This window comes from Oreochromis niloticus, linkage group LG3 (assembly GCF_001858045.2).
Source record: "Oreochromis niloticus isolate F11D_XX linkage group LG3, O_niloticus_UMD_NMBU, whole genome shotgun sequence".
NCBI lineage: Eukaryota > Metazoa > Chordata > Actinopteri > Cichliformes > Cichlidae > Oreochromis > Oreochromis niloticus.
Genome location: NC_031967.2, coordinates 30,262,497 through 30,277,879, shown reverse-complemented (window position 1 = coordinate 30,277,879; position 15,383 = coordinate 30,262,497). Strand labels below are relative to the sequence as shown.

Below are 15,383 nucleotides of genomic sequence, written 5' to 3'. Positions count from 1 at the left end.
ACTCACATGTAGCTGTGCTTTATAGCCAAACATCTCCACCATGGGCTCATCTGTCTACCGTCCTAGAAGCTGTGCTGCTTCTTTTCAGAGAGGAGAGGATTTCTCCTGTTAACCCTTCCAAACAAGCCATTCTCTGTCAGTCTTTTTCTAATTGTGCTGTCTTGAAATTTAGAGACTGAGATGTAGGTCTGGTGTTTTCTGCAGTTTCTCTGAGCATTGCACGGATGTCCACTCCTGAATGATTGTGGCAACTCTTTAATGTTTTGCATTTGTGAATAACCTTTCTCACTGCAGAATGATGAACTTCAAACAGTTTGGAAGTGGCCTTAAAAGCTTCCCCAGACTGATGGACAGCAACATTTTTAAAGATCATTATTGATGTGTTTCATTGTCAGGAATAATGCTCCAGACCAGCAAACTGCTGAAACATCTGCTTTTATAAAGTGTATTTAATTTAGCAGCACCTCTCAACTCCTATAGAGGGAGTGAAGAGGTTGTTAAATAAATACTTTAGTATTGTTAAATACTTTAACAATACTATTTGTGATTACACCATGTAATGTGTCATCTGTTTTCATTCATCTGAGGTAAATAATTTTGGAACTTGGAAAGCCTTACCTGCCTTGTCTTGTGGATGAGGCTGAAAGAGTATGCACTGGTAAATGATATTACACAGCAGTGTAAGCTACAGACAGAAAACAAAGACTCCCTCATGTATCTCATTGCGGTTTCGTCCACCATCTACTGCTCTCAGTCCTGTACTTCGAGAAGTGTAAACAATTTATGTGAGAGCTTATTTACTCCAACTAAACTGCATGTTATCAGCTCTGATTCTTTCCCATGAAATCTTTTGTTTCAGTGCAGATGCTACATTATTTTGGGGGAGGGGCTACTAATGCTGGTATATCAATGCAGGAAGTGCACACACAGTAAAAATCCATAAAACTCAATTTTCAACTAGTTTTTGTTCGAGTGCTTTCTTACAGGTTTATCTCTATTCAACAATAGAGAAAGATCTCTACTATTTGAGCAGCTATTTGGTACCTGAAGCTTCTTTTAACAGAAGCAGCTCACTATAATAGATTCAGACACTCATTTGTTTCCCCACATCGCTTCCTGTTGGCCTCCGTACATGTTTCACTGCACTTATTTACACACTTTCTTTCTCTGCTGAAAAAATACACACAGCACCAGGTCAAGGTCTCATCTCTTTGCCCAAGTGTTCTCCTTTTACTTCATTCATCGTTTAATGAATACAGTGAGAGACAAATAAATACAGACAGAACAGTGGCAAAAAGGAGGAGGAGGAGATGGGGAGATGGGTGAGTGTGAAGCAGGACTACAGTCCAAACTACTTTTACTGTGTTGTTCGTCTCCTGTGGAGATGATGGTTTTCCTACGAGCTTTTTTCTACTCACAGCGTGTTTTTAGAAACTTAAAGTCCTGAACGTGAATGTTGCTGAATGAGGAACAGAAAAGAATAACCAAAAAACAGGAGAGTCCGGTCAGTAAGGAGGGAAAATGCAAAGAGAAGATGATGTGAGAGAGCCCTCGCTCACAATCTGCCAAAAACAATCAAATAAAATGACAGGAACATACTCAAATCTTTAAAAAGAATACAAAAATTGCCTCGTTGCTTTTGTTAGTTTTTACTTGAAAAAATACTTTAAAAAGTAACAAATCAACAGAAAACAGTACTGGTGGAAGTTGGAGGCTGGCTGTATAGAGGGCACGCTGGAAATCAACTCCAAGCTGCAGCTCGAGGAAAGTTTTCCAACACGCCCTCTACGCGCCGAGCTCCGGGGTGAACATACACGTGAGTCTGGGGGACGGGGTTTGTTTTTTTAAAGTTTTTTTTCTTTTTAGTATTGACTAAGGAGAGATATTTAGCAGAAGGTGGTGTGGACGCCGTCCCGTCGATATTAAGACTTGTCTGTTGATTTGAGGAGGCTTTCTTTGCTCCTTCTCTTCACGTCCCAGTTGTAGACTCGTGCCATATCTGGAGGGAGCAGCGAGTTAAGGAGCAACAGAGGGCTCGTCTGGATTGATGTTTTGATCTGGAGTCGTGAAACAGTTATCCAACATTACAAAACACTGTCACCCTTACCTGCTGCGTCTGGTTGACTGTAAACCGAGGAGATGAGGGGTATATCTTGCCCTCATTCGACTTCATGTAAACATATTTTAATTATTACCTCTTGGTTGGTTGCTCATTTTGAACCATATTATTTTGTAATATTCATCGCAGGCGTCCTCTATAACGGCGTTTAACTTCTTCTCTATGAACTGTGGCTGACTGCCTTGGGCAAAGTCGGACTTTGTGGGACTGGCCCAGCACCAAACAGGGTTTTTCATCACTACAAGTAGCAGTAAACAGTCATGTTGCACACTTCTGTTAGACCTCGAACAACCAGACACATTTTTTTGGTGTGACTCGCACAGCTGGAGCTTCCAGTCACACTCATGAGCAGATACTCTACCTTCAAGCGTACTGAAGGTTATAACCAGAGACCCAGCTCTCATCATCCTCTCATTAAAGTTTGATAGAGAAGTCAGTGAACCCAGTGAAGTTAAGTAAAACATGCTGGTGACCAGCAGGGACTCCCAGGGAGCGATTCATGTGGGATTACTCCCTTAAAGGAGATCATCTTGAAGGTTATTTTAAGTTTTCATTGGGCAAAGCTGCAGTTTATCATCTGTCCACTTCACGCTGTGTTTCTTATCAACCAATAAAATAATGTTTTTTTCTTTTTTAAATCATTGGTTTATGACTCAAACAAGTTACTTAATGAATTGTCTGGTCTAAAAAACACCGGAGAGCAGTGAATCATGCCTGGCAGCCTAAGCTGCTTATTAAATTATCTTTGCAGCGCTGGTGATTACTTCCTGGTTTATTTGTTTGTTATTCTCTCTCTTAAGTCTGGACATTATTTTTTAAGTGAAAGCGCAGAGAGGCAACTTACTTTCACTTTAAGGTGAATGTACCTCAAAAATCGATGTTTTTTCTTCTAAACAGTGAATCATTTATACTGATTAAGTCATTTCCAAATAACAACAGAAATCCTGTATGTGATAAGCTGCACTGAAACAACACCAGCAGTACAGTGTGAGGTCATGGCCTCCACTCACACTAATGGAAAACCAGTAGTTTGGCCACTAGATGTCGCCATTTTTCACTGAAAAAGTGAACCCTATTTGCTTCAGAGAGCTTTGTCAATGACATCACTGGTGTAACCTCCGCCTGGGCGGGCTACGCTGCGGAAGGATACTGACTTCGGTGGTGGTGAACTGGTCTCGCAAGAAGTCCAGATCCTCCTCGAGCGTCTCCAGGTTGCGAGACGCCGTAGAGAGGTTCTTCTCTAGCAGAGCCTGAGCTTCATCGATGTCGTACTCTAACATGACGTTTGCCTGTGAGGAGAAAACGTCAGGGTGGACAAAGAGGGAAACGCTGAGCTTCATATAAGTAACACTTCTATGAGCGAGGTCCACAAGACAGTCATTTTTGATTCATTATTTTTTGGCTTTATCCTTGAAATAAAATGCTCATTGAGCATACTTACCCCTAACCATAGGCAGACTTTGTCAGTGGGTGGCACTGACGCCTTGCAGTAAACATTGTCAGCCAACAGGAAGTGTGTCTCCATTGGCTCTGTGGTTTCCTGAAGGAAAGCAAACCTGGTTAAAGGTGCTTCATTATCAACTTCTCTGCCACACACTTTAACTTTGGCCGACCTTCAACCATTGCCACCGCTTTGAACACGACACTCTCACAGCTACGTTAAGTAGTCAGACAAACATGAAAAGATTTAGTTATTTATGCGTTATTTACAAATCTGAGAAGTGGCCTGATTGATAATGTGATAAAATATTAAGTTACTGGCTCATTATTTAACCAAGAGTAATAAAATATGTGCAGATTGGTCCTTTAAAAAAAATTATTATTTTTTTTTTTCAAGACGCATTTTTTTTCTTTTTTTTTTTTTTTCTTTTTTTTTTTACACTGAATTAAATAATTTTTGAACTGATGAAGTCGTGTTTTAAACAGCTAAGATTTTGGCTTTTAAATGTACATAATCGATACCATGTTGGATCATTTGTAAACAGCAGAGCTCATGTGTGATGTAAGGATGTAAAGTGCAGTATGAGTGCTTCACACTTTAGTTTAACAATAATTAAAGTGACTTAACCTTGTAATATTTCCAGCAGCTGCACAACACTGTCACACAGTAAGGTGAAAAATAGTTTCTACCTGAGACTTTTTGTCTTGGATCAAGTGTTTTCACCAGCTGCTTAAAGCTCTGCCTTTCCACAAAGTAACAACATCAGTCATTTCCATCCACTGCTTCCTCTGCCTTTCATATGGAGAGCAGTTAGCGACACTTGGTTGAGTCATTTGTTTATATTTGTTTATATATAGTATCTCCTTCTTTGTAACATGTCTGTGCTCAATAGCATAATTTTGCATGAAGTGATGAAACATGTTTGTGGTTTCCACCTTTAGCAGGGACAGTTCTCTTGCATACTCTGCACAGTATTGTGCTTTGTTTGAGGTTTCTACAATTTCGTTGTACATGTACAATGACAATAAAGGGCTATTCTATTTTATTCTATTGTTGAAGTAGTTCTTTTTTTAATTTATATATGCTGACACTCAGTTCTCACTTTCACTAGGGGACTTAAAAGCATTGCGTTGCTATAGCAATGATATCCTAGGATAATATTTTTGTATTGCATAAAAACCTATACTGTTGTTATCATGGACGATATGATGCGTCTCTGTATTTTGATGGCATTTCTTCTGTCAAGGCTTGAATTGTGTGTGCGTATTAACATACAGCCCTTAAATGGATACAGTCACATCTGCAGGACAGGAGTTTCATCTGTGTCCACACTTAGTTGTCGGGTACCTCAGGGTTCTGTGCTGGGGCCCACTATCTTCTTTCATTTCCACATCTCTATTCATTGCTTTGCAAATGACCTACAGCTATATTTGCCTATACAAAGCAGCAGCCACGCTTCTATTCAGGCACTGGTGAACTGTCTCAGAGATATACAATCATGTTTGGAGATAAACTTCATGAATCTGAACAAAAGCGAAACAGAAATCATTTTAACTGGACAGTCCAACATGTTAGATGGGTATGACAGCGCCACTGGTCTCTTAACCTCTAACTGTCATCCTATAAGGAACCTTGGTGTGATATTTGACATTTCTATTACCTCTCGTCTAGACTGTTGTAATTCTTATATGTTGGCTCTGATCAAACAAGCTGTACAAAATGCAGCAGCTCACTTTGACCGGAAAGAAACCATGCGATCGCATTACACCTGTACTGGCCGCCTTACACCGGCTTCCAGCCGACTTCAGTATTCAGTTGTTTTAAGAGGCTCAATGGATACAGAACTTTTAGCTGCCCATCATTTTTAAGACACTTTTAAAAACCTATTTGTTCTCACTTGCTTTTGGGTCTAGTTGAGCAGAGTACCCTGGCTTTTATAATGCAAACGGAGTCCAATTTACTTGTTTTATATGTTTTTGTGTATATATATTGTTGATTTTGCGACTGTTGTGTACAGTGTATATTTTGTATAACTTTTACAGCACTTTGGTCAACTGAGGTTGTTTAAAATGTGCTACAGAAATAACCTTTGACCTGACAGGCATCCCTGTAAATGAATTCAAACCAATATTTGTTTGATTCACTTAACATCAAATCAAATTACAACAGGCTCAACACACAATTACACTGGTGTCACACAATGGTAACATTTTAAAGTTGGTTCACAACAACCGTACGCACCTTCTTCTTCTGCATGTGTCGTAGGATTTCTAGCGTTTGTCTGATTTGAGGGATCTGGTTTTTCAACCTGCGAGCAAAGAGATGTGATTTGGATGTTATTATGAAACGTGTGTGTGTGTCCTTATTCGTCTAAATTCTGCTGATGCCCTTCTTTAAACAGCTCACTAAATGTCTTTAATATCTGTCCAAATCTTTGATTATCACTCAGAAATGATGTCCACCAGCTGATGGTGTCCCATATTAACACCAAACTCTAATGACCTGTCAAATCTCTGTCTAAGCCCATAACAACAAGGTTAAGTGTTCCTTCACTGGTGTCACCTGAGTTTCTTCTGAGACAGGTTGAGCTCCATGTATTTATATTTCTGGTACTGTTCGTCCAGCCTCCTCAGCACCGCGTCCGCCGTCTCATTGCCGGGCTGCTTCATAAAAGAGTCGACATCCTCCTGAAAATCCAGGCAAGAGAGAAAGAATGAACCAAGATTAACTAACAATGAACTAAACAATAACAATAAACCAGAAAGCAAACAGTTGAGCTGGTTTAGGCATCAGATTGGGATGCCTCATGAGCGAGGTGATTTGGGCACCAGGACACACTGGAGAGATTATGTACTACCTCAATCCCAAAGCAGTTGGGATGAGGGCAACAAAAGTGGTACTAAGGAAGGAAGGAAGGAGGAATGTTTTATAACTAATTAGGTTAACTGGCAACAGGTCAGTCACAAGATTGGGTATAAAAAGAGCATGTTAGAGAGGCAGATTTCCTCAGGGTTAAATACAGGCAGAGGCTCAACAGTCTACAAATTGCGGAATCATTTCAGAATAAATTTTTCTAATGGCATCTTCATGCCATGTTTTCAGTAAGTTAATGTTAAGAAACTTATGAAGTCAACTCTTCTGTAACAAAAAACATTGTACGTTATGGAATAGCTGGTGATTTGGACGTCAATGAGGACAAATAAAAGGCAACTCTAAATAAAGAACAACATTAGAACTTTGCACTCAAACTGCCTGCTGAAGATGCAGGAATTAGTTTTACACCAAATTACTTCATTACACTGTCAAGATGTTTAATAATCAGGCCCCATGTATCTTAAAGACCTCATAGTACCATGTCTTTCAAATTAATGGCCTCTTAGACTCTTACTGGTCAGAAACACTTCATTTCTTGACAAGGCTTTTATTGTGAAAGATCTGTTGGGACTTGCAACAGCTCAAACTGTTTCCACCATAAAAATCTGAAACAAACACATGATAAAATCACATTTATAATATCTGTGAATCTGATGTTCAGCTTTTGATAGCCGGTTAGAAATGTACATGTGCTCATCACAGGTGAGTGAGGGATAGAGGGAGCAGAAACGGGGAGATTACACATCCAGGAAGCAAAGCTGTGTGAGGAAGACATGGTGGCTGACAGGTGGAGATGGAGACTGTACATTAAACTGCACTGTGCTCTGACATGCACATGCATGTAGGTACATGTGTGACTGATACTTTACCAGACGACTACACCTCAACCTGTAATCGACTGACCAGGTCTGGTTGTAATTGGCCTGTATTTGCTCAGCAAAGGCCAAAGAACATACATGAGTGAGGATTTGCAGTGAAATAAGTGATGAATTACTGAAAACTAATTGCCTAAGATGCTTTTAAGTAAATGAAGATCAACATTTTCCAGTTTTGGTGGAGTTTTGAACTGCTGACCTGATGAAACAAACACACTGAGGACACGGCAGTGGGCTCTGTGATATAATGCACACTCTAAAGGAGAAAAATAACCTGCAGATCACGTGACACTTAACTTTGTGCTGTATTTGCAGCTGTCAGGAGACAGGACACCTGAGAGCAGTAGCTCATATATGTTGGGACGTATTCACTATACACGTTAAATCTAAATGTGCTCATCTTACTGCCTGATTGTGCACGGAGGAGGCTAATGTCACCAAAGCAGCCTCCAGTTAGACTGATGTGTGGCTGGATGAACTGACCTAAAGCCTAAAGAGGAAACGAGGCAGAGTGACAATAATGCAGTGATGTCCATAGATGGAAACGAGCTGCCGCCCAGCCTGCACACACAGCAGGCTTGTCTGTTAGCTTAGCTGTTAGCCAGCATGCTGCACCCGCACACCGGAAGCTACAGCTACAAGTGTGTCTTCAGCGGAGTAATAACAAGTCAAACCAGCGACACAGCGACAAATGTCCGGGTTTACCCACCACAAAAACCGCTTCTGGGATCCCGAGGTGCTTTCTCTTTGTCGCCCCTACGGCATTGCTGTTGTCTATGATCGCTGCCATCTTGGAGAGAGGATACTCCTTCCTTCCTGACGTACGAGCATGCGTACAAGCGTCTTAAGCGGGGAAACAAGACTCTGCTGCTTCTAGTGGTCACAGGCTGCAACTGGAGTAACACAAAAGGCTCAACGAGTCTTTTTTGAATCAAGAACCTTTTAATGTCACACATAATAATGAAACATTATTAATGATTTATAATAGTGTTAGTAACATGATTACAGCATTCAAGGCACATATAAATCCAGCCACCTAAACAAAACATAATTACAGTACTGTGAAAAAAGTGTAGTCATCCCTCATTCCTCTGTATATTACTTCCAAGGAACGAGACTTTTTTGTAATTTTTAAAGTGCTCTTGAGCAGTAGTTTTCCCGGCTTTCTGAGTTTTTCTCAGGAGATCAGCTGCTTTTTCATTTATTTTCAGTCCAGCCTTTCTACCTGACCATTGATAAGCCACATAACACTGCTATGAATTATTCAAGCATAAAAAGGCTCAAGGAAAGAATCAATTTGTGGCTGTACATAACATACTTTTTAAAATCTTGTCTTTAGGCACTTGAAAAATGTTAGTGATCACACAGTTTAAGAGGGATAAGATGACTTCCAAAGAGCTGTTAGCCAAAAACCTGCCACATCCCAGCATGATGTGCAGGGCGTCCTTAAAAATAGAAACTGGACAAGTGGAGGACAAAAGAACAAGTGACAGGCTTAAAAAATGAAAAGGTCAAAGGATGCCAAATTACACAAGAACTGGACTGAAAATCAGTAACAAATGTGTCGTATGGAGTGATGAATCAAAACTTGAATTCTTTTTGGTTTAAATCGTCATCAGTATGTAAGGAAACTTGGGTTTGTCATGGTTTGGGGCAACATTTCAGCCAATGTTGTTTGGGGATTTTGTCAACACTGAGGGAATTATGGACACCGAAAAGTACTGTCAGGGAATATCATCTGGAAGTCATGTTTTTAATAAATCTCCACACCTATCTGCGTTTTCTCAAGTAAAATATAAAAAGCAAACAGAAAAGTGAAGAGTAGATTAACTCGAGAGCTCACGCAATATAAATTCAATATACAGTAAAACAAAGAATTAAAATGGAAAGGATAAGAAGAACTCGATTAGCATTTATCACCAATAATTTAAGAAAAAAATCTATTAATATGCAAGCTTAAACAGAAATGGGTCCTAGTAAAACACACAGATGCATTTTATATTACAGTTTTTCAGTCAATTCAAAACATCTCAAATAAAGTGGTTTAAATTTAAATTCTAACTTTTTGAGAGACAAAGAAAAAGTCATTATGGTCAAGAAAGGTCAAGGAAGATATCTTCCCATTTGTTTTGTTTCTCATGATGCAAACCACATGGAAATATAACTTTGTTACCTTGAAAATCACATCCCTTTACCTCAATTCAAAGCAGATGCTAAATTTCATATTTGACTGTGATATATTTCTCTGCTGGCACCAACTGAACATGTCTTCTTTGTAAATTCATCACAGAATTAAGTCATCAACCCCATTAAAGTTTGCACTCATAGAGATGATGTTTGTTTAACAACTAAATGTACCACAACAGAAACAAGCAAACACACAGATACCATCTGAAAAGTGAAGATTAAATCAATCAAATCATTTTTACAGGCTGTAAGCCGCCTTCATCCAGCTATTGAAACAAACAGTGTGAACTATGGAGTACACGTCTCTTGTTTTTTGATGTCTTTCTTTTCTGGAAGTTTCCACCAGCTCACTTTTAGGTCGCCAGTCGTATCTCCCAGCTCATTTTTGACCTGCGCAACAGAAAAGAGAATTTAATGATTACACCTCAAATTATAGACTATTGTTGTTACATTTTAACATTTTACACAAGGAAATGCAAAGAAAGTGTTTTTTGGGGGGGAATATTCATCACCTAAGACTGTCTTAAAAACATCTGGTATGTTTTTCATTAAAAATTATAAGTATAGACACTTTAATAAGATTTTGTAGCACAAGTTACCAAATTCACGACGGACTCCATCACAGCCGGGTCTTTCATGTCCACGGAGGAGTCGACAGCTGCCAGATTCACTTTCACCAAGAACTTCCTCCAACTTCCTCCTGTATTACCGGATGTCACATCTCCTGAGACGACATCTGGCCTCACCCATGGGGACATCCAATCACATTGTTATCATCTAATCACCTGATGTCCACCTACACCTTATCACCCTCTCTCTGTCTGTCTGACTTTTCCCGCACACACAATTTAAAACAAAGTTTAAACTTTAAAATGACATTTTCTTCTTTTCTGTGTTATTCATAAACATTGAAAAATTCACCACATTTGAGCATTTAGTGAAAAATGGATATAATTTACTTCAAGTTTCATTCATTTTATACAATTTCTACTTCAGTTAGATTCCATCAGCATCCATTCTCACATGAGCATTAATTTGAGCGCAATTTATTTTTAATTTAAACACATGGGAACACTTTCTTTTCTTTTTCTCTTTTAAGATCTTTGTCTGTCAATAACAATTTACTCAATACAATTTATTTTATTAAATCACACATTTTGTAAGTCAGACATTCTGCGAGATCAGTGGCTCCCGTGTGTCACTCTGTCACTCCCATCCTGCAGCACCCCCACATTCACACTCACCGAGGTCAAACTCTCAGTGTGAGGCCTGTCTTTAAAATCATTATCATACTTTATATTTTCTTATTTTTTATATTGCTTAAACTTAAACATACTTGTTTTTAATATACCTGATTATATTCTGATCAGTATTGATTCAAATTATGTTTCTTTGCTCAACCATTACAAGACTTGGTACCATTACTCTCATTCAAAATCATGTATAACGATGGGCTGCCGATGCATTTCTTATCTTTTCCAAATTCCCGAGACACTAATATCCCAAGGTCAAAGCTGGATCGTGTCTACACACACAACATTCAGATATTAGAAGAGTCATTTTCACTACTAAAACTATATTTCTCATTTTAATATGCTAATCAGACCTATACTTCAACTATATCTCTGATTAAAATGAAAGATGATCTACTGTAAGAAAATAGGGAAAAGCTCTGTTTTAGCACTCTGATCTTTTTTAACACATAAGGCTGGATGTTAAGACCTTTTACCCCCTCTCAGATATCACCACGGGGGGACTTCAATCTCTTTCTCTCTCTGCCTCACCTTTTTCGACAGAGCTTGTAAGATGATAAACTCCTCTTTAATTTTAGTTAATATCTGTAAAGATTCCCATCATCTTCATCATCATCATCACCAACATCTTGGCCACTTCATGTTCTGACAGCGATCATTATAAATGTGGCTGCCTCAGCCTCAACACTGGCATCCAGTCATTTTAAAATGACAGCGTGTGCATTTTCTTGTTCTGTATATTTGGTTGCACTATTATAGTTTATTGTGATATAACTGCACCTAATTTCAGTGACTCAACTACTTTTCACAGAAGACAGATCGCCATGTTTTTGATTTGGCACAAATTAAAAGCCGGATGCTGTTCCTCATACAAGCCATTTCTCTGGACTTTGTGCGTCTTCTCGGTCTCAAATACAAACCATTTACTTTCTGTTTGTACCCGTTTGCATTTGGAGACTGTATGAGTAGTTGTAAAGATATGTTTTAAAGATATGTATTTGACATGTTGTGGATGACCAAAAATGTTTTTCACCTGAACAGATGACACCAGCGTCCTCAGAATGGTCACAGTCAATTCCTCCAAATCCACTGCTTGGACAGTCAGTTAGAAAGTTTTCATTTCCTGTGCATGACACTTCTTCAAGCCATATCTGTCCAGTTCCTGCACCAAAGTAAGCTGATTGAGGAGCCTGTAGTGCCGGTCCACAGTTTAACTCTTTGCAAACCACATCAGCATCATTTAAGTCCCAGTCTTCATCACAGACTGTTCCCCAGATGTTATTGTGGTAAATTTCAACTCTGCCAGAGCACTGTGTTGATCCAGACCCGGCCAGTCTGATGGCTGAAAACAAAACACAGAGGTCATAGCAGAATTATAAAAATGGAAAAAAGAATAAATAAAATAAAAAAAGGGTAAAAAAAAAAAAAAGAAGAAGTAAAAATGGAAATTAACTGATTTTTAAAAATACAGAAATTTTCACAAGTTGAAGATGTGTACTGTTTTAGTTGGATTTTTATATGTAATTCTAACTGCAAAATCTTGCACAACTCAAATTACACAATTTTAAAAGTGTGACATTTTTAAAAGTACAACAGTTTACCCATAATTTTGATAGCAATTTGTTTAATGTGCATATTTTATATGTACATTTAGATCTTGTATGTCGAACACATCTTTACTCTTGAAGTGATAAAACTTAAAATTCTCCAGAAAATTGTTATTGCGCACACTATAAACTGTGTCAAGTACAAATTAAGCATTCAGATGTGATTTCTTGTTAAATCATGTCTGTTTAATGAATAAAAAAACATTGAAACTTTTACACTCATCATCATATTAGTTTTTTTAAAAGTCACAAACATTGACTGTAGAAAACAATGGTCACAAACAGCTGTAACACAGCATTGCTACATTACATTAACATGATTTTCCATTCGTGGTGAAAAATATTCACCACAAGGATCTACTGCTACTATAAGACCACTGTATCAACACAGATATAGTACCACTTTTTTAAAACTACAAGGAATTTTTTGACCTCTGTAACTATGGTTGAATGATACAAATGATACATTTTAAGACTTAGATTAACAATGACAACTCTTAAACAATCAGGACACACTAATTTCCTGTTATCAACATTTAATTCTGTTAACAAACCACAACCACAAAACTACAAAAATAGAAAGTAATTGCTCTGTATCATCCTTGATGACAAAACTTAAATTTACATTTTATTAACCGAAATAAAATTTCCATAAGCCCAAAGCTGAGTAGTGCGAATAGCCAAGCACCATGCAGATCATTTGCCGTTCCCCAGAGAACAGCAGAACTGTCTGGTCTACTATTGGCTCCCCATTCTCTTCACAGATGAGAGCAGATTCCCACAATGTGTATTAATATCTGGAAGTATTCTTCTTCTCCTTCTTCTCCTTTTTATAGAATGATCTTCAGAATAATAATAAAATAATAATCAGAAGCTCAGATGATCATGTCCCAACAGGTTTATTTTGTTCATATGGAATCTCAGAAAAATTATGCATAGTTAATTGTAATAAAATATAGATTTTTTTTATTGCTGTTGTACTTTTTTAAAATGAAAACTCCTCATCTTTTGCAAAAAACAAACAAACAAAAAAAAAAACCTGTACGTAATAGAGGGAAATGGAGATCATTTTTGGATTCAGCACATTAAAAAACATAAAATGTACCAAAAATATCCCACTCAGCTTTGCAGACCTGTGTAATCCAAAGAAACTGTGTACTGAAAACCAACTATTGTATAAATAGTGCTCACAGCTAAAACAGCTAATATCATCTCAATCTAGCACGTCCAGAGGAGAGAGTTGGTTTAGTACAGTGACAATCAGCTGACACTATCTGGCAATACGTCTGGTGAATGTGGCATAGTAGCAAACCAATGCTTCTGAGCTGGAGCTTAGCATACTTGATTTACAGATGGTGTACTGCTGTGGCTGCCACTATGCCAGTGACCAACATTGAAAAATTTGCCATGATACGAAATATAAGCGCCTGTGTGCTAGGATCGTGTTTTTTTTTTTTAATAGGAAGTGAGAAATTTATTTTGCGAGTACAAGGATTTTAACATCAAATCCCACGCTGACCGAGGATGTTTCAGTCTCAAAGTTTTAAATGTTTTAATAACAATCTGTGCTCTGCACTGACTATGCTTTGACATCACCTTTAGATTATCATCTTAGTTATGCTACTAGTAATATAATCAGTCGATAGTACTTTGTGACTTTGACAGAACTTAAAAATTCAAATTTGAAAACAAAAGACAAAATTCTCACCATGAGCCTCGGGATCAGTGAAACATCTGTCATCTTTAAGCGCTAATTGATGTCAGACTGGGCCAATCATTGCGGGATATAAGGTTCGATATAAGGACAAAGATGTAGTGCTGCCGGAGCACAATCAAGCGTCGCCATTTTTTAGTATTTCAAGTGATGAAATAAAACATAGACAGATAGCATAACAAGCTGAAGTTCAGTTTTCAGTTTAACCTTATTTCATTCAAGACAGTCAATAAAGACAAAATGAGAGAAGAAAGCTCTCATCGTGAGATTTAGAGCATGATTTACAAATTTATGCACCAGCGTAAAACTTGGTTTTGGTGTCAAAGATTGTTGTTGGGTACAAGAGAGGTAACTCTGTGTGCGCACTGCTGAGAAAAGACCAGTAGACATATTTTAATAATGCACTAATCTTTGCACATCAATTTGCTAAAAACCCAAAACACAGTTCCGTTTCGTTCAAATCAGTTTCAATTAAATAAATAGCATTATTACTGAGAAGTAATTTTTCTACACCAGGGGTGTCAAACATAAGGCCTTGGGGCCAGAATCGACTCAGCAAAGACTCCAATCAGTCCCTGCCTGGATGTCTTTGGAAAATATGAAGGAGGGCATACATTTTTGACTTTTAACTGTGTTTAAAAGTTTGAAATCGCTGATCTAACCACTGAAGGTAATTACTGAGTAAAAAATTACAGAATAAAGTTTTGGAATTGCACTCACAATTTGGAGATTTCCCTGAGTGATAATTAACTACTGTCTTGATGCATGTTCTATCATCCAGCTAAGTAAATCCCAAAAAGTTGATTCTGTTCATCTGGACGTAGCGTTTTCAGTGGGAGAAATGTTTCGTACTCATCCAAGTGACTTCTTCAGTCTCAGCTGACTGCAGGTTTCCCCAATCTTATAAACAGTACACTTGCATAATGACTTAAGCTAGCACCACTGAATGAACAAATGGCTGTGAGGTCAGTTCCTTGATCATTAATATGCAAATTGTCATGACTATTGATCAACAACCACTGATAAAGTTAAACCCATCTTCACAGATAGAGCAGCCAGGGAAGCAGAAGAACAAAGGGAAGCAATGCAAGACACAAATGAGGACAGTGCTATCCATTACCTTTATAATATCCCGTTTTGTATATAAAAGTGTCTTGAGTCAACTGTTAGGATTTAGCACTACATGAATAAAATAGACTAGAATCAATTCTACTTATGAAGTATCTCAGAGGAGGAAACAAATATGGCTGAAATCAAACTCAAAACTTGAAGTTATTAAATTGTTCTTGGATACTTACCAGCCTGCTGTGAAT

The 15,383-nt window shown here is 38.1% G+C and overlaps 2 protein-coding genes across 2 annotated transcripts; both read right to left on the bottom strand.

Moving 5' to 3' along the window:
- Nucleotides 1-1,195: 1,195 nt before the first annotated feature.
- Nucleotides 1,196-8,162, bottom strand: vbp1 (von Hippel-Lindau binding protein 1). The gene is made up of 6 exons (XM_003453927.5): nucleotides 8,019-8,162; nucleotides 6,123-6,247; nucleotides 5,802-5,868; nucleotides 3,561-3,659; nucleotides 3,270-3,408; nucleotides 1,196-1,999 (listed from the first exon to the last, which is right to left on the bottom strand). Exons 1-6 carry the CDS (start codon nucleotides 8,097-8,099, stop codon nucleotides 1,923-1,925), a joined length of 588 nt encoding a protein of 195 aa, XP_003453975.1. The 5' UTR covers nucleotides 8,100-8,162; the 3' UTR covers nucleotides 1,196-1,922.
- A 129-nt stretch (nucleotides 8,163-8,291) lies between these two features.
- On the bottom strand, nucleotides 8,292-12,354 carry LOC109197565 (putative DMBT1-like protein). Its single transcript, XM_025904835.1, has 4 exons — nucleotides 12,351-12,354; nucleotides 11,783-12,091; nucleotides 10,096-10,232; nucleotides 8,292-9,886 (listed from the first exon to the last, which is right to left on the bottom strand). The coding sequence occupies exons 1-4, from the start codon at nucleotides 12,352-12,354 to the stop codon at nucleotides 9,785-9,787; spliced, it is 552 nt and encodes a 183-aa protein (XP_025760620.1). The 3' UTR covers nucleotides 8,292-9,784.
- Between the last annotated feature and the right edge of the window lie 3,029 nt (nucleotides 12,355-15,383).

Bases quoted from the DNA above. Each gene is read 5' to 3' on its own strand.
- vbp1 (XM_003453927.5), bottom strand. From the start codon at position 8,099: ATGGCAGCGATCATAGACAACAGCAATGCCGTAGGGGCGACAAAGAGA. The intron at 5,869-6,122 runs GTGACACCAGTG...CTTTGCTCGCAG, and splicing joins CTGTCTCAGAAGAAACTCAG to GTTGAAAAACCAGATCCCTC. The intron at 2,000-3,269 runs GTATCCTTCCGC...TGCTCCCTCCAG, and splicing joins GTTCACCACCACCGAAGTCA to ATATGGCACGAGTCTACAAC.
- LOC109197565 (XM_025904835.1), bottom strand. The intron at 10,233-11,782 runs GTGAAAAACATT...GGGTGAGGCCAG, and splicing joins CGCTGGTGTCATCTGTTCAG to ATGTCGTCTCAGGAGATGTG. The intron at 9,887-10,095 runs GTAACTTGTGCT...TCTGTTGCGCAG, and splicing joins TGGAGTCCGTCGTGAATTTG to GTCAAAAATGAGCTGGGAGA.